This window comes from Halichoeres trimaculatus, unplaced genomic scaffold (assembly GCF_033239565.1).
Source record: "Halichoeres trimaculatus isolate MK-OKI-2021-1 unplaced genomic scaffold, fHalTri1.1 fHalTri1_scaffold_14, whole genome shotgun sequence".
NCBI lineage: Eukaryota > Metazoa > Chordata > Actinopteri > Labriformes > Labridae > Halichoeres > Halichoeres trimaculatus.
In genome coordinates, this window is record NW_027437192.1 from 25,530,644 (window position 1) to 25,553,784 (window position 23,141).

General features: G+C 40.8%; 1 protein-coding gene across 1 annotated transcript; it reads right to left on the reverse strand.

The window, feature by feature from the left end:
• On the reverse strand, window positions 1–3,660 carry LOC141803013 (cholecystokinin-like). The gene is made up of 4 exons (XM_074686874.1): window positions 3,504–3,660; window positions 2,809–2,929; window positions 2,486–2,638; window positions 1–455 (listed from the first exon to the last, which is right to left on the reverse strand). The coding sequence occupies exons 2-4, from the start codon at window positions 2,927–2,929 to the stop codon at window positions 319–321; spliced, it is 411 nt and encodes a 136-aa protein (XP_074542975.1). The 5' UTR covers window positions 3,504–3,660; the 3' UTR covers window positions 1–318.
• Between the last annotated feature and the right edge of the window lie 19,481 nt (window positions 3,661–23,141).

The following is a 23,141-nucleotide window of genomic DNA, read 5'->3' on the forward strand; positions in this document are numbered from 1 at the left end:
TTTTATGTTTTATGTTTTTATTCAGTCCAGTAACTCTCAACAGACCATGACACCATCCCATCCTCCCCTCCCAAAATCACAAAGAAACCAGAGAAAACCAGAAACAAACGATCCTCGGACAGTGAGAGACTTCTCTGCAAAATTTGGCATATGTATATTGCATTATTACAGTTTTACAAACAAATGTACAACAAATACATCATAAATAGACTCTTATTGTGAGACAGTGAGGAGCCAGCTTGCGTGGGTTTGATTTTTTTTTTTTCTTCTTTTTCTCATGTGCCCGTTTGGAGGAGGGTTTCGAGCCGTGACCTCCTTTTATGAGGAGTACTCGTACTCCTCTGCGCTGCGGCGGCCGAAATCCATCCACCCCAAGTAGTCCCTGTCTGCTATCCGGTGGTTGGTGCTCTGTGCGCCGCCTCTGCTGTTTGCCGTGGAGTTTCTGCGCACGGATCCTGAAGTGGGGAAGGATGGAAGGATGGGGAGGGTTGGAGGTGATGGAGAGCGTGGGAGGAGGAGAAGAAAGAGAGGAGGAAGGAAGTTAGTAATCCCCGGAGGAAGGAAAAGGAGGAGAGCGGAGGAAAGAAATCTTAGAGATACTTGGAGAGTGCTTGCTCTGATTGTGGAAGTTAGATGCTGTCAGATATTGAGCATTAACACAGAGAGTGTGACTTTTATCAGATATTTAAAGACGAATCTTTCTTTATTTTTCTTTAATTGTGACAGTTTTGTGGCATGACTGGACAAAAAATTATGCTGTCATAAAAGTGAGAAATGAAAGTCTTTAGGCACTAAAATTAACTTTCAAATTCTAATGCTTCTTTTATCAACTTCACTTCAATCTCTGGGTAAAATTTCAGCCTCGACGTGAGAATTTACAGCAACAGTCATCTGGGTTTATTTCTAAAAACACTCTCCTGGTTTGGTGTTGAAAGACTTCCAGACATGAAATAAGATCGCAGCAGCAGATGATGTTTACTGATGATTATTTGTGTTTGTTGTCTTTTGCTTTGAAGCTGTTTTTTGGGCTTTTAACTGATCTGTTTCTCATCATTCCTCTCGCTCCTGAACACGTCCTCACACAAACACAAAACAAAGGGGGCAACGGTCAGAAAAGTGACAACATACAATTACTCTCTCCTTGTTTGTCTTGGTGCATGTGTTTTTCTTTCTTTCTCTGTGTGTGCTGCTTCACCAACCCTAAAGAAGCCTCCTGCTTCCTCATATTACCCATAAACCACCCTGATCCCTGAATCCAGGATTCTTTATTTAAAGCAAATTAAAACAGGAATCTTATCTGTTGGGTAATCAATCAAGCGCACACAGAGATGCTGTTTCATTCCACCCACATCCTCCTACGCAACACACAACCACTCACACGCATAACGTGGCGTGCACACACGCACACACACACACACGCTCATAAACACAGTGTTTCACCTCCCTGGTGAGCTGAGAAGATTGGCTGCAGAAGGCTCGACAATGACACCTCCTACACCAAAACATGCAAGTGAACAGCGAGCACACGAACACGGACACCCACCGACAAACACGCACGACTGAGCAGGCAACTTAGACGCTCACAATCCCCGACGGAAGAGCTTATTAATTTTAATGTGCCCTTTAACATTTTATTGATTTCCCTGTCTGATTTCACTTTCTGGAGCTGTTTTGCATTTTTATGCTTCTGGAGACTTTGTCGAGGAAAGACTGAAACTTCAGTTTTGAGATGCACATGTAGACAGTTGAATGTGAAATTATCGTCTTTTAGAGCCAACATGAGAAATACCTGAGAGCACAGCTGATACCTTACCTGTTGTCAGTGAACAAATCTGTGAATCCCTGACTTAAATTTTTGTTTTGCAGCATTTTATTCCTGGATCCCATGCTGTGAAATTCACTCTGAAAATGATGAATTGACTGTGTTCATACATCCGTTTTTGTAGCCTTGTGTAAAGTTTCAGGCTTTAGGAGTTGTAGAAACACAAGAAGTCAGTTTTCCAAGACGCCAAGCTGATGTTGTGTATAACTCTGTCTCCTATTCCAGACTGATAAAGAAGCTCAAAGAGTCGTGTAACCAGGAAACAGGCTTTGTTTTCTCTTTGTTTTCTTGGCGTCACAAGGAAAAAAATCGACTGAGAGTCAAAACTTGAAATAAGCCCGTATGAGGATGGCCGGAAGGCTGAACACACTAATATTCGCTCTTTCAAACCACAAAAGCTTTTCAGAGCCACTAATTCATTTAGTGGCTGTGTGCTGATTTCCAGTAATTAGCAAAACTGAGGGGAGGAGATTGGCAGGATGAGGCACTTGTCTCTGAAAAAGCACCTATATTGGTGTTATTGTTGTTGTCAGATGCTTTTCTTCACAAACACTTAGCCAGCCCCTCGCGTCCTTTAAGATGTTGCAGGTGCAGCAGGAAGGACAGAAAATTGTACTAACTACACACACACACACATATATAATTATTAGCCCTCATACACACCTTTCCTGGAGGAGATGAGTCTTGCCAGCAGCTCTCCGAGGTTGGCTCGGGAGTCTGCGTCCTCCTCCAGAGGAAGGGCTTTCAGCTGGGGGGCAGAGCGGCTGTGTTGGAGGTGAGTCTCTTTCAAGGTTTGGGAGTCAGCCTCGAGGAGAGCTGCTCATCACACACACACACACACACACACACACACACACACACACACACACACACACACACACACACACACAGGAGAGAGGAGATGTCAGAAAAACACACACCTTCTTTAAATTAGTGAAAGTTTCAGTGTTTGTTTAGTTTCAGTCTTCGCCTGCCGTGATTTGTACCTTCAGAGGGAGAAGAGATGGAGCGCTGGCCCTCCTCTAGGAGACGAGAGGAGAAAGGGAGCCCCAAACAGCTTGTACACAAGACTGCCAGCACGACACACACACACAAGCCCGCAGTCATCTAAACCCCAGAGAGAGAGAGGAGAAAGCAGCACAAAGAGAAAGTTCAATAAAAGAAGTTTCAGATGAAATCCAGTCAGAGTTTGGAGAAGCCGTTTCTCCTGACTCAGAGAAAAACCACAACTCAGATCACCCTCCATCTGTCAGACGACTGCTCCCTCACAGCGACGGATCGCTCTGACCGCGTGAAAGACACGCGTGAATCAGATCAGCAGTTTCACACGGTCACTCAGGGGCACCACAACACAACCAACCACAGCTAGAAACACACACCGAAGTCTTATTTCCTGAGACAGGCTGGAGGAAAACGATAAAAATAACAGAAAGTGAACATTTCCAGTTTGTGTTTGGAGGAAAATCTCTAAAAGTTGAGTCACAAAATGAAATAAAAACAAGTGAAAATCAATTTAACCTCCTAAAGCTACATTATCAACAACCTCAAATGAAAAATCCAGATGGGATTCATTCACGAGAATAAAGAAAAAATGAAAATAAAATATTCTCTTAGGCAGAAAACAGTCTCCTCAATAAAAAAAAAAGTATTATAGAAGAAAAGGATAAAGTGTCTTCCTTACCTTGAAAAAAGAGGTTAAGCACGATGCACGAGTGTGTTAGAGTAAGGAGAGCACTTCTCTGTTGAGTGGGAAGGATGCCCCTTTTATACTCCCCGCTCAGAGCCCTGTAAGTGTGTGTGTGTGTGTGTGTGTGTGTGTGTGTGCTTGTGTGTGTGTGTTGCCACAGCGTACATCCTGTGTATTCCTCAGTGTGCTTGCAAGCCTAATGTGAGTGGAAATCGCTACAACCTCCTCATCACAACAGCATCTTTTATTTTTATTGTCTGTTTGTTCGTCATAAAATTCAACATCAGAGGCTGCCTTGTTGACATGCATTAATAATGAGTGTGTGTGTGTGTGTGTGTGTGTGTGTGTGTGTGTGTGTGTGTGTGTGTTAGAAAGAGGGTGTTTCAGTGAGTCGTGCATGAAAGAGTGAATGGTGTGGATCAAAAGGATATCTGGAAGCTGCTACTTGATATTTTAAAGTTCCTAATCTTGATGGAAATTAAGAATCATTAACACCTAACTTGCTCTTATATGTATGTGAGTGTATGTGAGTGTATATGTAGGTGAATGATGGCGTGGGTGGCTGTGTACTCAGGCAAACACTGCTCTGTGTATTTTGTACACACCCACCCATATATCAGGTATGGGTGCCTGTCCACAGTGGTAAAGTGGACGGGAGCAGGACGGAGACTCTTCAGCTCTGTTCATTTAACAGGTGACTGATTCAAACTGAGACATCTCCACCATCCTCCTCCTGTCTCGCACCTCCTCCTCCTCTCCTCCTCTCCCACTCTCAACCACCAGGATTAACCCAGCTCATCGATCACCTAGGTGTAGCAAATCAGTCAGCCTGAGTCAATAGCTATTGATCAGCTGTTGTGAGTTAATGTTTTTATTAATGAGGCTTACAGTCAACTGATGCGTGTCAGGATAAAGATATCTGCCTCGCCACCGGGGCTGTTTGTGTCTGCTGAGATAATGTGGACAGGAAAAGGTAGCAGCAGTGAGGACGTTAACTAAGACACACATCCACAAGGGACCAGTGCAGGATGGATCTAAGGCATCCGTTTTATGGCTGTCGTCTAATTAAGAGAGATTTATGAGTGACAGATCTGAGAGGGAAAGTTCACAGGATAAAAGCACAAGCAGACACAAAAACACGGTGATTAGCATTCAAACGTCACTCCCTCTTAGAGGACTCACAGTCTCATCAGTTTGGACAAAGTGCTCATCAGCTGCCAAACTCAGAGACTGTTCTCAAGAAACTTTGCTCATTATTACTTCTGATACAGAGGCTGACCTGCTTGAAGACTGAATCCAAAACATGGCTCAGTAAAAACAGGTTCAGTCCTGTGTAGGGTTGAAAAACCTGGGAATTTTCAGAAATAAATAGGAATTACCAAGAACTTATTTTAACTATATAAATGTATACATAAATTTATACCAGTTTGGTTTGTTATAAGCAGCTGTACATGAAAACACATCTAAAAATATTTTTAAATGACATTTCAAATTAGTTTTCAAGGATTTTTTGGAAATTTTTCCTTACTTAGTCTTTCATTAATATTAACATAAATTTTTGTCATAGATAGCCTCTAAAAATTTTACTCTTTTGATGAACATTTGTTTGTTTGAATTAAAAGTGCTTATCACTTGAATTTAAACCAAAACATCAAATATATTTACCTCAGTACTATTATCAAAGCTTACCTTGACAGAACCTCTGGACTCCAAATCCAGAAATTGTGGTCTCAGTGGAACTGCTGTAGACTAGCAAAGGACTGACTGATGATGGTCCAAAACAGAAAAAAAGAAAATCTTCAAATTTCCATGACAAAATTTGCCAGGGTTTTTACATTTTTTAACATTCCTTAGCTAAAATTTGTCACAAGCATTTTTGGGAAACTTTCCTGGAATTTACTGGAAATTTCCCACCCCTTTGCAACCCTACAACTGTGCAAACTATGTACCAATCATAGACTACATAAACATGGACGTAGCCTCAGTGACGTCACCCATCTGTTCCTGACACTTGAAATGAAGCCAAGTTGTGGACGCAGCCACATTTGACGCCAGGTCCAAGTTTCCTAAAGCTAAAGGGCGCTCGTCAGTCATGTGACCTGAGCTGTGTCCCTGATTGGAAAATTGAACAATCCTAATAACTTCTAAACTGCCAGATTCTCATTAAGCAACATTTGGTAGTTCTGCATAGGCTTCATATTTACTAACCGGATGTTGCTCCTTGGTTTCAATCAAAGTCAGAGAAAACAAAAGTGACCAAACCTTGACCTCACATCTGTAATACACAAAACTTTGACTTAAAAAAGTATTAATACGTATCAACGTTGACTGAATGGACAAAGTAGGCTTTCCCTAAACTTGCCAAATATATCCATTTCTATCTCTTTGTCTTTCTCCCTCTTTGTATAAATACAGTACATATGCACTAGTATCTTACTAGTTCCAGGTTGGACCCCCTATTGCCTTCAGAACTGCCTTCATCCTTGGTGGCATAGATTAAACAAGGTCCAGGAAACATTCCTCATAGAGTTTGGTCCATATTGACATGACAGCATCACACAGTTGCTGCAGATTTGTCGGCTGAACATCCATGATGAGAATCTCCCGTTCCACCACATCCCAAAGGTGCTCTATTGGATTGAGATCTGGGGACTGTGGAGGACATTTGAGAACAGTGAACTCATTGTCATGTTGAAGAAACCAGTCTGAGATGATTCCAGCTTTATGACATGGAGCGTTATCCTGCTGGAAGTAGCCATCAGAAGATGGGTACACTGTGCTCATAAAGGGATGGACATGGTCAGCAACAATACTCAGGTAGGCTGTGGACTTTAAACCATGCTCAGTTGGTACTAAGGGGCCCAAAGTGAGCCAAGAAAATATCCCCCACACCATTACACCACCAGCAGCAGCCTGAACCGTTGATACAAGGCAGGATGGATCCATGCTTTCATGTTGTTGACGCCAAATTCTGACCCTACCATCTGAATGTGGAGCAGAAATCCAGACTCATCAGACCAGGCAACGTTTTTCCAATCTTCTATTGTCCAGTTCAGGTGAGCCAGAACCAATGAGGTGTGAATTGTAGCGTCCCACAGAAGGGTCACCTGGTGTGGTCTTCTGCTGCTGTAGCCCATCTGACTCAAGGTTGGACGTGTTGCGTGTTCAGAGATGCTCTTCTGCAGACCTCGGTTGTAACCAGTGGTTATTTGAGTTACTGTTGCCTTTATATCAGCTCCAACCAGTCTGTCCATTCTCCTCTGACCTCTGGAATCAACAAGGCATTTTCGCCCACAGAACTGCTGCTCACTGGACATTTTCTCTTTTTGGGACCATTCTCTGTAAACCCTAGAGATGCTTGTTGGTTAAATTCCCAGTAGACCAGCAGTTTCTGAAACACTCAGAACAACAACCATGCCACGTTCAAAGACTATCACCTTTCTTCTGCATTCCCACGCTTAGTTTGAACCTCAGCAGCTCATCTTCACCATGCCTCCACATTGAGTTACTGCGGTGTGATTGGGTGATTAGATATTTGTGTCAATGATCAGGTGTTCCTAAAGAACACCTGCCTCCCTGGTGGCCAAAACTCAAAAAAAAAAAAAAAAAACAGTTTTATAATGTAAATAAGTTTCATTTTTATATTTTAGTGACCAAAAAAAGAAAAACGAGTTTGGAGTTATATTTCTGCACCAATCACTTTGTCAATGAGTCTTTGATATGAAGTCAAAGGATCTTGTTGCCATAGAAGCTGCTCTGACTTGGAGCAACAAACTTTTCTCTGGTACAAAAAGTGATTTTTTCAGTCTTTTTGTTTCCTCCAAACAGAAATAAAAGGTTGTTCTGAACGCACATGTTTTTATTCATATCTGATGTGGTGCCACATCGTACAGCTTTGCCAGGCTGTGTTCCTGTTGTGTGTAGTGACTGACCTCACATTAAAGAACCTCCTGGTCTGAAAATCCTTAAAAGTAATTCAGCCACCTCTGACTGCCAGTTGTGAAGACGCAGAACTCTCCTTCTCATCTCCCAGCTGTCACTCAGCCACGATGAGGCTCTGACAATGCATGAACTCACTCTGGCATTTCTTACTTTCACATTCACGGCTCTGCCTCAGTCTGCCCGTCTTTCTGGCTCACTGGAGATGCTGTAACGTTTTCTCCAGGCACCATCAGAAGGCATGAGTGTAGGAGGTGAGGCCACGGCCGTTCAAATTAGAATTAATTAACCATGTGGTGTGGGAGGGATGCATGTGTGTGAAATGTGTGAGTGTGTGTGTGTGTTAGTGAGTTTTTGTACGTCTCTTTACTTGAGGTGTTTAATCTTATAGCTGTGTCTTCGTAGTGTGTGTGCATGTGTGTATGAGAGTTAGAGACATGGGTCAGTGGAGCCTCCGAGCAAGTTGTTGTAAATGTTACTCAACCTCTTATGGAGGTGAGAAAAAAACTCCAGCTCCCATAATCCCACTGCACGTCTAAAGACACATCTGGAGTTATAGCAGGAGTTTGAAAGCTTACAATGATCTGATCTGTGTTGATTCTGAAGATACGAGTAGAGACCACGCGCTGGCTCCATCTTTGACATACAGTCGGTGAAACATGCTAAATAATGCAGAGATCTATTAATGTGTCTGTCTTTGTGTCATGTCTCACCAACAAACACTGACCTGGTGAAACAGAAAGTAGTTTCTGTAACCTGATGACTTCACAGCTTAACTCTGCTGTGATCTCCTCCACGGTGAGCCACGGTTCCTCGTTCTTAGCTGTGCTCCAATTTCAAACTCAGCAGGAGCCACATGTCGTCAGGAACATTACATACTGTACACCCATCTGTTAGTTTCTCTATGAATATCACCGTGTGTTCAGGTAATGAAGACAGTAAACACAAAAATTGGTATAATTTAGAGATACACTGATGTTAAGAAAAGAGAAGAGGAGAAAAAAATAAGTGGACATTAATAATAAATGGCATTCATTAACATGAGATAACAACCAATCAGCTTGTCGAGGTACAAATAATGATAACACTCTGGTCCACTGTGCATGAGAGACACACTTCTTGGCCAGGCACCAGAATGACCACATACCAAGTTAATGAACTCCAGTTTGTGGCTTTACCAGTTTGCAGTCCTATATATTGAAATATCTTATTACCTGCATCTGACGCGGTGCAGGTTGGTCTGTTCCTCTGTCACTTCTGCCTGAAACTGACGTAGACCCAGTAAGAGCTCCACTTACTCCTCAGTCTGTGACAGGTTCAGGCTGGAGTCTGACTGCAGCTTCTTTCAGAGCTGCCAAACATTTTTTAACAGAGATCTTTCCATGTTTTATGAACAAAAATAATTAATTATGTTGTGGCTTCTGATAGTTAGATATCACGGAAGGTATAAACAAAGTTTGTGTAAATTTAATGTTTTAAACTCTTCCACGGCTGCAGCGTTTCTCAGTTAAACGGCACTTGCAGCTGCCAAACAGCACAGCTTCATCTCTCTCTACCTTGGTCACGATGATGTTGTTGATCTCCAGCAGTGACGTCTCCTTTCCTCCATAATGCCCTGCTATGTCATTAATACTGTGGGATAGGCAGGCTGAACTGCGAGAATTTACGGGTGTGTTATTTAAGTTATCATTTTTTCAGCCAGCAGACTTATCAGTACCTGGATCAGGCGTACGCAGCGATTGACCATAAAGACTGTACACTTAATAGACGTAGTCTTCCTGATGGCATCCATCTGTTTCTGAATTAGATTTTTGACGAAAATTGGCTATCGCGGCCATATTGGAGGTAACAAGGGCTTTGTATACAGTTATAGGGCGCCCAGTCACGTGAGCTGAGCTGTGCCTCTGATTAATTTTGGACCATAATTGCATTCAAAGCATAGTTAGGAGCCATAATGTAACAGAAATTCAGACTTAGTGTTATCACTGTGTTCATACAGCCTTACTGGTTCTCAAACTAGCATCTGTATTTCAGCTGTTTTTGTTTTTAGCTAACAGCATGCACTATCATCTTCTTTAGTTACAGCATTTATTTATTAATCCAACTCTACTTGTGTTTGAACATACTTTAATTTCACACTTCACCAACCTTTTAATATTTGCAAATCATGTGACTGACACAGATTATAGCTTGTACTGTTGGATTATACACAACAGCAACAACAACAGAAACCTCTGCATTAGAGAAACCAGTCAGCACAGGAGTGAGTGAGGTGATAATGTATCCACTATATAACTGGAATTTTTCCTAAATGTAGATTATTTACAGATGAGAATTTGTAGACAAGAGTCATTCTTTCAGCATCAACTTTCAGTTTGTGCCATTTCCTTTTTGCCGGCCAGACAGGAGCTGGAGGACATTATGACGACACACACACAGGGTGTGTAAGGAAAGCAGCCAACCATGACTCATCATATTTACATGCTGACAGAGTAAGTTTGACTAATAGGATAGGAAAAGATACTTGAGGTCTCCACACAAAACATAAATATCAAATTTTGTGACGTGCATCAGGAACTGAACAGAAGCCACAGCAGGGTTAGCATCTAGTGTTATCAGTGTTCTGTGGGAAAACTGTGACACTGGACACAATGGAAATAATGCAGTTCACGCTTCAAGTTACCTGGAAAACAGCTGAGCACTTTTCCAGGTATGGAAACCACATTTAAAGGTCTTTAACATTTAAATCTTAAATTGTTCCTCTTCTTCATGAAATATTAATGGATAGACTGCATGTGAGTTTTATAAACCATGAGATGTATATCATCAATCAGCACAGGTGTTATAATTAATGTTATCAACATTATTTCTTCCTCTGAGGTTCTGGACTGTCTCGTCTCTCTGGTTCCTGTGGATGGTTGATGTGGACCACCTGTCACCACCAGCTGACTCCCACTGCTACAATCACAGTTATCAGCCATACTTAAATGATCATCATCACGGTTCTTCTTGCTGAGATTAGTCACATCTACTATTTTTATTGGCAGCATCTTTCATCCTCCAGTCTGTCACTGAATTTGCTTCAAACCATCTCAGTCTCTACTCGCAGATGACTGTTCGTCCATCCACGAGTCGTTTTCTGTTTCTATGTTTCCGTTAAAGGACATCTGAAAGTCAATGAAGGTCTTCAACTTGAAACGCAAGTTAAACATTTTTCTTTCTTTTCTGCTCTCATAAAACAAATTACAGGACAAACCACCATTATGGTTTAAGGTATTTTCCCCTTCAATTCATATTAAAAGTTTCTTGTTTAAAGGCCTTGTGGTGACTTTATAAGTGACTGTGAAATCAGCTCAATTTTATATACAATATTTGCATGTTAAATATCCATAATGTTAAAATGGGATTATCAGAGCCAAACATGGTTATTTCAAAGTGTTAGTTTTCAGTATCCATGAACGTCCCAGCCAGTTAATTTAGATACATGGAATGAAAGTCCAATGAAGACACTACAGCAGCCAGCAGAGTTAATCAGTGAAAAGAGTTATCTGTGTTTTTCTCTTCTGAAAATGATTTTTTGGATTAATTTTGTAGTAATAGTGGACACTGGAGCAAAAGAAAGTCAAATAGAAGAGTGACAGATCACAGGCTAAAACACAGGTAAAACTGTTTATGATAATGTTCACTCCAACCCACAGTCAGCAGTTATTCTGCAGTGGTCTGTTCAAACTTGAGAGTCTATCAATAAAATGAAGAGTGAGGTTACGTTGGCTCTGCTTGGTGAGGTTGGAGTTGGTAGATGAGCTCTGGTAGGACAGAACCAGGATTCACTAACATTACGCGTCATGGACACGTTAAACAAAAATTAACCAGATGCTCTCTGGCCGGGCTCCGTTCCGTCACAGCACCGAATCAGATAGATTTCTATCCACCTCACAATGGGACTGCTCCGTTGTGGTCCAGCTGCTCCAGCAGGCTGCAGCATATATACCCAACAATCCTAATTTTTCCAGATGCTGGAGCTGTGACTCATCAATTTACTGTAGAACAGATGACGTAGGGCAGGAAAACGTTCATCGAAACTACCTAAAGGGAAACAAATAAAACAAACTGTGTCAAAACAAAAGGTCGTATTTAGCTTGACTTTCACAACAAACAAAAGCCAGGCCAGGACCGGAGACGCAATCAGGTGCATTCCCAGCATTTCACTTTTGGAGATTTGTTATGACGTCCATTTTTGTAGGCAGCTTTTGTCATGTGTCTTTTTAATAGGCTGCACGATGGCGCAACGGTTAGCGCTGCAGCCTCACAGCAAGAAGGTCACCGACTCGACACCCAGCTTGGCCGGTGGGCCTTTCTGTGTGGAGTTTGCATGTTTTCCCCGTGCATGCGTGGGTTCTCCCCTGGTCCTCCGGCTTCCTCCCACAGTCCAAAAACATGCTCGTCAGGCTAATTGCTCACTCTAAATTGTTCGTAGGTGTGAGTGAATGGTTGTCTGTCTCTATGTGTCAGCCTTGCGATTGACTGGCGATCAGTACAGGGTGTACCCTGCCTCTCGCCCAATGACAGCTGGGATAGGCTCCCGCGGCCCTGAACAGGATAAGCAGTTAAGAAAATGGATGGATGGATGTCTTTTTAATGTATGTATCAGAACGTTCGATCTTGCACACCTGTCTTCTACTAATTCCACAGATGTACACAAAGGTCACTGTAAAAAATGGATGCTACTGTTCAGCAAGGTAAATTTACAACTAAAAGCATGAGGATAAATGTTTTCTGGTGTGCAGAGCTGTCATTGTTTATAGCAAAGATTGTACGTGATGCTACATAAATCTTCTCTGCTGTCAGTGACCCTCTTCACACAAAGCCGTAGAGGGGCATCCTGGCCTCCATTGGTGACTCCCTTCAACAAAACACCTTAGCAGTGATGCAGGCACACTTTGGTCCTCAATACACGCCAACATGGAGTATGTGTGGGTGGTGTGCAGAAACAGAGGAGGTCTAGTAGCACTTGAGTCCCGATGAATTCAATCTGAAGTGTCTTTAAAAAAAAGAAGAAGAAGAAGACAGCTGGAACCTGTGCTGCCTTCAAAGAGGATCAAACTTAAAATGAGCAACACATACAGAATAATAAAGTCACAGTGTTTCTATGTGTAGAGATGCTGTGCTCAGGATTTCAACATAAACAGCCCATCAAACGTCCTGGCTGTCAAACATTCTGCATGTCCGGGAATAATATAAATGATTTTACACTTTTGCATGCAGTAAACAAGCTAACTCTTTAAACTCATACTTTAAAAATGAAAAAGTACAAAAGTTATTTGATAGAGATAGTACTAGTTTCTCCGCTGGAACATTTGGGATCATTCCCATTCATGAGACTTTTCCTATTTTGGGGCCGGGTGTGCTAGCGACTTCTCAGTGTCGTGTGAATAAGTCTCCTTGGAGATGGAGCACCAGTGTGGACAGGACAGAAGGACCTATTACACCGTGTGCCTCTTGTCAATTGCTCTGACACGTGGGTTGATGGGACCGTGCTCGCCTTACCTCCATGCAGCAATGGGCCCATTATGATGGAGACTGTCACACATATTATCATGTGCAAATTGCCAAGTATTCCTCTTCTTCCTTAAGTTCTTCTTGTGAGACACCTCCGACCTCATGAGACAGAGATCTAAACTGGCAAAGACGTTACAGATGCTGTAAAAGAGACGATATTAAATTCACATTTGAGCCCTCCTCCCTGAATGTGTGAACCTGCTAAAAGTAAGTAAATTGATCTTTGGAATATGTTTAATGTTCTGAGAGGGCACAAGAATATGGGCTAAAAAGAGGAGACAGTATGTTGCATAAAGAGTAGAAGAGTAAAGGGCTAGGCGCCGCCATGTTGGCTATGGCTGCCTTTTGCAGCAGCTCTCTCTTCTTTGTCTGTTTCTTGTAATTTTTTCGTCTCTTTTTCGTAATTTTTGTATTTGGAGTGGATCATTACTTTGTTTGGCTCATTTGTTGGTCAGGGACACCAAACTTTTAGTGTTTTCAGTGATATTTTTACTACTTTTTCTCCTGTGTTTGTCTGGAGATCCTACATGTAACTATGGCTGCATTGTTTACATGTGAACCCAGCTGTTAGCACCCTGTAGCATGTCAATGCTAACTGGTGTAAGGCCTGATGTTTTCCCACAAGGTGAGGAGAAGGAGGTGAAGACGACGTGTTGGTTCTCAGGTGTGAGCTAAGAAGTGACGACATGGACCTGTTCTTACATCCATCGTTATTGGGAACATAAGATCTGTCTCCAATAAGATGGACGAGCTAGCTGTGCTAACCCAGCAATAGAGGGAATATCAGAGGGCAGAGTAGCATCATGCTATTCACAGACATGGCTAACAGAGCTAACATCAGAAACCAATGCCACATTGGAAGAACTTCACCTGCTGTGAGCAGACAGGATCCAGGAGACAGAGATGGAGCATGACTGAAGAAGCTCAGTCCTGGACCCTGTGGAGGTGGAGACTGGCTGAACTGGACAATGATGGACAAGCTGTCATCATCTATTTTCTTATGGACCTTTTTGCACTTTCTATACACTTTCTTACTTTTGTTTTCTTGATGCTGCTGTGACTTCAGTTCCGTTGTACTTGTTACAATGACAATAAAGTTCTATTCTATTCTATTCCATTCTATTCTAAAGAGATAAACAAGAAGAAACCAAGAGGAATAGACAGAAGGACAGAAGGACGACCAGAGAAAAGAGAAGTCTCAGTCATCAGCTGGTCTGCGTAATTAGCAGGGAGCCAGAAACTTAAGCTCTATTAGACTCAAAGTGTCTCTGGATGGTCCATAGTATTGATTCGTGTTAATGAAAACATTGTTTCACCTGCCTTTGCACATTCTTTTGGAGCTTGAGATGCAAACAGGGCATGATATCCAGAAACTCTGTATCTTGCATACACCCCCACCCACATAGTTTCAACTTCTCTGAACTGCTCCTCTCTTTATGTGATGTTTTCAGTTTTTATATGAAGCCATGTTACAACCAGGAAGGGGGCTGATATGCTGATACTTATGGATCCATGACTTGCGCAGATGTGCACAAGATGATTGGTTCACAGAATTGATGTCACACCTTGTCTACAAAATAAAACACACTTTTAGATAACTGATAAAATGTCAGAGTTCCTATAGACCAGGGGTCATAAACCAAGGCTGCAGTCACTCTGGTCATCCATACAGTGTAATACTTGAACATGTTTGGCCCCCCTGTAGCGCCATTCGCTGTCCTGGCCAGCAAACACAGGACTCCAATAATCAGAAGCAGAATCAGAATAGCCTTTATTCGCCAAGTATCTCAAGGATACAAGGAATTTGACTCTGGTTTTAACCACACCCTCTCTGTATATCTATTGTGAATAAAAACGTAATATAAAACAAAGGGGAAAAAAATAGAGCTTAAGCATTAAAATGAATGAATAAATAAATAAATTAATTAATTAATAACAATAATAATAATAATAATGATGATGATGATGATGATGATGATGATAATAACAACAATGATAATATACACATTTAAGTTAGAATAAGAACCCGACTTGATGATGTCTCATCAGAGTCTGCACAATGGAGAACCCAGAGAACATGGCTACGACTTTCGCCATGTTCTCTGAGCTGGTATCCCAGATTGAATTCAGACCCTCAGCCCTTCACCACACTCCTTGCTCTTACTTCCTGTTTCTAACTCCCCGTCCTACATAAGCCAGAAATAAACACACTTCTTTTGAGGGGATTAAGATGCTGTGGCTGACTCTTGGACCCAAACTCACGGCACTCTTTCCATCCGAGCCACAAAGGACAAACTCTGCTCACAGTCCAGATAAGCCCTCGTGGGAACAGCTCAGGTAATTGTCTAAGCTGCTCACGGTACACAGGTGGGCGTACTGATGAGGTCGTTCACACTGAGCAGATCTGATCCACTTTTAATTCTCTTTCAAAAGCAACCCAGCTCCTTTTCCTGATCTGTTTTAACATGTCAGTGTGTCAAAAAACATCATCTCAGTTCTGAACCTGTTTCCTGACTGCTAAGATCTTAAGGGTTTATGTACAAGCTCAGGTTTTCATACAGTCAAAGGATAGAAGAATGGTTGAGGGGAAATTACAGCCAGAGGAAGCTTTTAAAAACCATCACTGTAGAAAATAATCAGTGTTGTGCCAGAAGTTAAAGTATGATACAGCGTGTATGTAAACAGTAGACAGTGAGGGTTTAAAGCTTCATCACCGTGGCTCTGGTTTCAGACCTGGACTGTCTTTAAGTGGAGTGATCTACAGTTAGAGGATCCTTTTAAAGTCATAATGCTAAAGGTTAGCACTTAAGGAGACTGGCATATGTGATAAGAAATCAAGCTGAGTCTGTTTCCCTTTGTTTTCCCTTCATCATAACAAAGCAGACTGAAAATGTCTTGACGCAGACAAATTGAAGAAAAACATCACTTTCACGGTTATTAAGGCAAAAAAAGGCAACGAAACTCTTATCAGATCAAGCTTTTGGGTCTTTCATAAACAAACCTGAGCTAACTAATGCTACAATGTGCAAACTGAGCCAGAAAATTCAGTCTAAAGATCTACTTTCTCTGACTATAATTGGTTCAGGAGAGATTTCAGGTGAAGCAGCATGGATTTTGTATTCATACTTACACTAAGCAGTGAGTGTTTTGCCCTGGGCTACTTCCTCGCAAACTGCTCTGCAAGTCTTGATCTTTAGCATATTCTCTTCCTGGCTTGTTGTATAACAGCAGCACTTCCTTATTTAGAGGACCCCCTGGGGACACAACACAGAAGAAGAAAAAGGCCCAATGAAATATGTGTATGTGTGTGTGTTAGACTTAAAATCCCAAGTATAGATATTTCTCTGCAGCTGAAAAACTTTCACCAGCATTTTACATGAAAAAAAAAGACGCTTGCAGTGAAAGAAGCTGATCAATACGCCCTTCGACAGGCAGTTAGACATGATGTCCAGCCAAAGACAACCAAATGTATGTCCCAATTATAGACTCAGACAGAGAAGCAAATTTTGGCAGCGAGCAATTCCCCACACATCCAGAGTGTCAGCATAATAAATGTCCCTCTTAGCCGCCTGTTCCCACTGCAGCCTGTAAGCATGTTACTGTGATCATTTGTGTTTTCCTGGTATACATAGGCTACATGTGTTTGTTCATCTGAGGCTTCCTGCTGAATATTTTGCGTCCAATTAAGTTGACATGGTTCATTAATCATGGTACATTTCTAAACTCTGGCCAATTAAAAAGCTTTTGATGAACAAGCGGCATGAAGAAGAAGCTAGAAAATGTCAAACTCATTTTTTCATACGCCATCACTCAGCATAGAAGAGGAGAAAACTCAATGTTCAATCTTTTTCCTCTGTACTTGTAAGAAAGGGAGCAAATGTTCTCGCCATGTGTGCCTGCACCTCTGTGCACAGACACACAAGGATGAAGGGGAGCATGAGAGGCTGATAATTGTTGTTCCACCTGTGCTGTCTGAAGGAAATCCACCCGCGTGTCTCCTCTGACTCCTCTCAGTCTCTGCACTGAATTATAAATGATCCTGTGGCGTGTCACTGCTGACAGAGGAGAATAGATTGAGGTGATCCCTCTAAGCAAACATGAGCATCTCAAAGAGGAAGGAAAAGAAAACGCACTGTGATTTCAAAATCTCACTTTAACCCGGAAACAAACTCCACAGAGAAATCGTTGTTAGAGGTCCTTTTGTTTTTTTTCAGACTGTTTTCATCAAGTCCAAACTCTAACATCAGGAAGGAGAGAAAGAAAAACAAAATAGAGGGGAGAAAGAAGGAAAGGCATAAAGAAAGAATGAATGAAAAACAGAAATTAAGAGAGAACGAAAGTAAATGAAGATGAAAGAAGGTTAAAAAAAAAGACTGAAAGAAAAAATAAACAAAAAAGAAAAAAGGAGGAAGAAGAAAAGGCATAAAGAAAAAATGAATGAAACAGAAATTAAGAGAAAAAGAAAGCAAAGATAGATAGAAAGAAGGTAAGAAAGACTGAATGAAAAAACGAACATGAAAGAAAAGAGGAAGGAATGAATAAAAGAGAATTACAAAAGAAGGACAAAGGATATACAAAGGCAAATAAGAAATTAAAATAAGAAGAACAAAAGAAAAGGAAAAAGGGGACAAGGAAGAAAGAAGAAAAAAGTGCAAAAAAGGAGAAAGAAATGCAGAAACAAAAACAAAGGAATGAATTAAAGAAAGAGAAAAACTAAAAAAAGATACAAGAAGGAAAGAAGGAAGAAAAGTAGAAGGAAAAGTCAGGAAAGAATAAATTTAAAAGGAGAGGAAAAGAAAATTGAAAAAGAAATATCGGAAGAAATAATCATTCGACACTTAGAAAGGAAAGAAAAGAGAATTTAAGAAAGGAGGGAGGGAGGTAGATATAAAGATAAAATATCAAACAAAGGATTTAAATGAAAGAAAATGTGGAAAAAAATTACGAAGTGACCTCTCTAATAAAGAGTGACGCTGTTTTACTTAAATCAAACTTAAACCAGGAAAATAAAAGTAGACGAAGATCCTCAGCCGTCAGTGTTTCTCCAGATCAGTGGTCCCCAAACTATGGCCCGGGGCCGGACACGGCCCGTCTCCACATTTTGCCCAGCCCCCTGAACAATACCAGAGGCGCGTAAGGATTTTTTTTTTATTATTAGCATTTTCAGTCTGGTCATGTGATCGAGATTTACACATGCATAGAACGTATCTTTCTATTCAACCCTTCTGCAGTTTGTGCCCTATCTGAAACCCCTCCCTTTAAAAAAAAAAAATTAATAAATCCTGTTATACAAACAAACTGGTAGATGTTGTATCACATAGTTTGGTTTCTTAGCCTGCTTGCTTTCTGTTTTTTTACAGTGAAGTTAATGAGAGAGAGCTGCAAACAGTGGTGTCTACAAGAAAGTAAATATTTCCTGGTCTTTTTTTCTGTGAAAAACCTGAAAAGGGTTATTTTGGTTATTATTTATCTCATAAATAATGTTATATATTTAATTAATGGTGTTATTATTTATTTTCTGATCTTTTTTTCCTGTCAAGTTCCCAGAAAGGGTTATCAATATTTGGTTATGTGTGGCTTTCTGGGAAACAATAAATATTTAAGTTTGGACATGTCTGCAATCGTCACACTTTTCTTTACAAACTGACCCTGGCCCCCCATCAGAAAAGGGAAAAGTTATTTGGCCCTGACAGGAAATAGTTTGGGGACCCCTGCTCTAGATATACACCCTGAGCCACTGAAAACCTTTTTTTTGTGTGTTAATAACAAAAGGCCCTTAATGGACTAAAACACACAGTAGCAGCACAAGGTGCAAACAGATGAGTGTGTCCTTTCACACACAAACACACAGATCTCTGGGTGAGTTATCCTCGATATGTGGATTGTTCTTAGAGCCACTGGAACGATCACAGCAGAACATTCAGGGGCTTTAATCCCTGAACATGCCGACAAAATGAGATCTTATGATTACTGACGTAACATGATGGATATTAGATTGAAAGTCTTTTCGTCTTGAACAGGAAGTTATTTGATTTCTGAAGGAGGGAACAAACACATTTGGAGATTGATGTATCACTCCCCTCCAGGTGTTTCTAAAACTACTAATTAATGACAAACTCACTTCATTTTAAGATTCTCAACACCGCAAACCACTTCAGCATAATGCAGCTCAAACTTCTCCTTTGTGACTCAGTCTGGGACAAATTAACTGAATGTGCTGTGCAAACTAAACTGTTTGTATTATGTGAGATTTTCATGGTTTTCTACTTCATGACGTTCCCCTGATCCTCAGTCGAGAGATTAACACGTAACAGCTCAATACATCACATCAGGGCAGTTTAGTAAAAATCCATTAGAGAAAAACCTGGCATTAAATATTAACACAAGTTCAAGCCTTCACACAGAAATATGAGCACATGCTGTTAATCTGCAGTCATGAGGTGCACACACATAAGATATTCATGTACTGTATGTGGAGAGCTATGGAGGAAGGAGCTGTGGGGCAATAAAAGGAGATTAACAACTATCATTATGTCTCATCACTGGAAACCATTACCCCATATGAGTCTTCCTCACAGAAACTCTATAGATCTCTACAGCTGGAATATTAAACACACTCTGAGATTATACGTGTTCATTAACTTCAGTGAGGTGATACTTTCAGTTATTGTACTCATTTTATCTGATTTCTTTGGTGTTACTTTTGGTTTATTTTTGTTTGTTTCAGCAGATTTTTGCCACCTCATCATTTAAAGAGAGGTATCATGCTTTCCATATTTTACATTTGGATATAAAGTAGCAATGCAGGATGTCAAAATAAAAGCACATTTTCATATGTTGTAGAAATCCCTCAGTTAATTAAACTGCTCAAAAAGGCATGTCCTCAAAATCTATCTTAACAGACTTGCTGTAATGATGACATCACTTCCTAATTCGTACATGACACATTGGAGGAGTGGGCCTCAAACACCAAGGCCAACCCCTGGGCTCTGCCTCCAGAAGGCTGGTGAATCAAAGGGAAGGAGGTTTGTAGAGGAGGGAGCCTCAGGCCCTTTTGACACGACAATGTTTCATCTGGAAACGCTAAAACACAGTTAAAAAATATCTGCGTTTACACGGAAACGCTGTAGTAAGCATGCCAGGCCTGCAGGTGGTGCTATAACTGTCTTGTCTAGAAGCAGCTTTTGGAAGATCTCCACTAAAGTAGAGTAGAGCCATTCATCTTGTGTGTTGGGGAATACTAAGTGCAAAAGTGGAGCAACAGATGCACATTTTGTATAAACACAATTAGCAAATACAGCTATGAGCAGCACAAGCACAACACGGTAGTTCCTGACAATCATAAGGGTACTGTTGTCCTGTTGTATGGCCTTGCGCAAAGTGAAGTGTGACGTCAGCGTTGAAAACGCCAGCTTACTGTTTACACGGCGACGGTGTCGGCAGCATTTCAGAAAAATCCCACTCTGGAGGCCGTTTTCAAAAGTTTGCGTGCTAGGTCGGCTGAAAAGCTGTTTCTGTGTAAATGCGAGGCTGAAGCGCAACGAAACTTTTGCGTTTCTCCTTTGCAATTTCGTTTAACTTGTTATAATGACAAATAAAGTTCTATTTTATTCTGTTTTAAAACCATTGTCGTGTAAACGGCCCCTAAAAAGGACGGCAGCTAAAATTAAACTTTTCCAATGAAACCAGATTTTTTTCATACATATATATATATATATATATATATATATATATATATATATATATATATATATATATATATATATGTTTTTGTAGCAGGGAATCGTATACTATGAAGGTAACAGAGGGATCGTATAATGTCTAAATAAGAACACTACCCCCATCTATAAGTGATGATTGGATCAATCTGTTAACTTTGCAAAACTGCTTAAAATTCTAGGGGAATGAAAAAAAATAGTAAGTCTGTTGTTAAGAGTCAAGAATTATGGAGGATTCTGAAACATGAACACTGAGCTGTAAAAAGATGATTTGTCTGTTTTTATGCAGGTTTACATGGTTTGTCAGGTTTGGGTTCAGATGTAACTTTTTTTTTTTTTTTTACATCCAAATACTACTGACTCTTCACAAATTGGCAAATTGACTTCCTGAAGTTTATTAAAGAACTGTTCTCTGTTTAAAAAATCATCAGACAGTAAAAAAATATCCATAGGATTTCATGAATGCCAATGATGTTAGCATTAACAGATAAAGTGAGATACTATGCGTAAAAATCACTAAAAGTGACTTTGGCAAACTAATGTGAAATATCAAACCAACCAAACTGAAATCTTTCTTTATATGTCACCAATTCACAACAAACCGTACATCATTTTGGTTTAAGAATACATCAGGTGAAAGCCATATTGTGTAAGTGAAGATAATTTAAACTAAGAAGGTGAAAAACGGAAAGACAGGTTTCAAATATTAAAAGTAGGTTTTTCTTACTTTATCGGTAATTGTGCAACAAAACTTTTTCCGACGTGGCCACAGCTGTGCCCCCTCCCCTGTGTGAGCATCTAATCCTTTTTGAGTGCTCTGTGTATGTGTGAATATATGTGTGTGTGTGTGTGTGTGTGTGTGTGTGTGTGTGTGTGTGTGTGTGTGTGTGTGTGTGTGTGTTTTAAGCGGTGGATCTTCCAGCTTGATGTCATCCTCCTGTGCAGCCAATGGGAGCTCATCTGTTGGATCAGGGAGGAGAGCCCCCTGCCTTTATCTAAAGGTCTGTGAAGCTCTTCTGTTGTGCCTGTGTCTGTTTGCTCTTGAAGCTGAAGTGGTTAGGTGAAGTAGGTTTTATGCCAAAGCAGGACAAAATGGATTGAGCATTGGGATCTAACAGATGTCAGTCCTGGAAATCAATATGTTGTTCCTGTGTGTGTCGTAGTGAGTGACGATACTAATGACCTTCTGACAGAAAGTCTGACGTCTGATGATTCAGTCAAACCCTGTTTCATCACATTAGTGACGCTGACCAATGAGAGCGCAGAGTGGTCTGCATGTGCCAAAGTCTCAAGCATAAACAAATTGTCTCTGCCAGGAAGAATGGTTGAGCTGGGGCTGATGTGAGGCGGAGGAAAAGCAACAACACCAGTTTAATTATGTAAAAAGGGAAATAACAGGAAGAGCAGACACTACGGTAACCCAGTGAGTGTCAGTGTTTCCTTCCTCCTTCCAGTATTGATGAATATTGATTGACTCATCAGTTTACACTGAATAGGCACAAATTAATAGCTTTACAATCACCTGAGCTGGTTATGGGTCCCTACTGACAAAATGGTTATGGGGTTTGACGTTTAGCAGCATACAGACAAGTGCACGTTTCATTCATTTTGGTCAAGGTTTGCCTCTCTCTCACCTACTGCTTTGGTTGTCAAGTTGGGCCAGCCACGCACTGGAAAAAACACTTGAGATCACCACACACATGAGAACATTCCCGATTTAGAATATTACAATCCTTGAATCACACTAACACATAACGATTCCTCAAGAGTGATCCACCAAGTATACACTTCCAGAGATACAAGATCTCACAAAAGTGAGGAAATGTGACTTCAGAAGGTAAAGAAACATGGTGGGAAATCAATGGTCTGTGTTCTGTTATTCACAACAAATGTGGAAAAGATTATTGATTCTTCTTTTTTTAAATTTCCACTTAGCCCTGGGTAGAGTTTTGTTTGTGGGCTGTAACATTCAGTTGATGACACTTCCCAGTCTGCTCCTCTCGTATGTTACTTGAGGTATCTGTCTGAGGGAATATAATACATGTTTAATATTTACAACAGCTTTTTAACACCTTGTGTGGCGTCTGTTGGTGTCCATTCCCAAACTGAAGGGGGCAGTGTATCATAAATGTACAATTCCTCTTCTCTGCCGAGAGTGGCCACAATATCACGCCATGAATTAGTTACCCCTCAGTTATCATGGTGATCTCTGTGTGAAGAGTCATACAGATGCTTGTATTTCTGCACTTCAACCACTTCCGCCATCTTGTCCACGCAGCTCTGTCCAGCAGGTTAGAAATTTCCAAGTGTACGTGACACGGGAATTTTCCACATGAGAAGGACTTTGCTTTTTTCATGTTGTACTAATGAAATGTCTGTCCTTGATGTAGTGATAAGAAATAACCAATCTGAGAAA

Excerpts from the sequence above, each read along its gene's own strand:
- LOC141803013 (XM_074686874.1), bottom strand. The coding sequence starts at position 2,929 with ATGACTGCGGGCTTGTGTGTGTGTGTCGTGCTGGCAGTCTTGTGTACA. Across the intron at positions 2,639-2,808 it reads CATCTCTTCTCCCTCTGAAG|CTCTCCTCGAGGCTGACTCC; the intron begins GTACAAATCACG and ends TGTGATGAGCAG. Across the intron at positions 456-2,485 it reads ACTCATCTCCTCCAGGAAAG|GATCCGTGCGCAGAAACTCC; the intron begins GTGTGTATGAGG and ends TCCCCACTTCAG.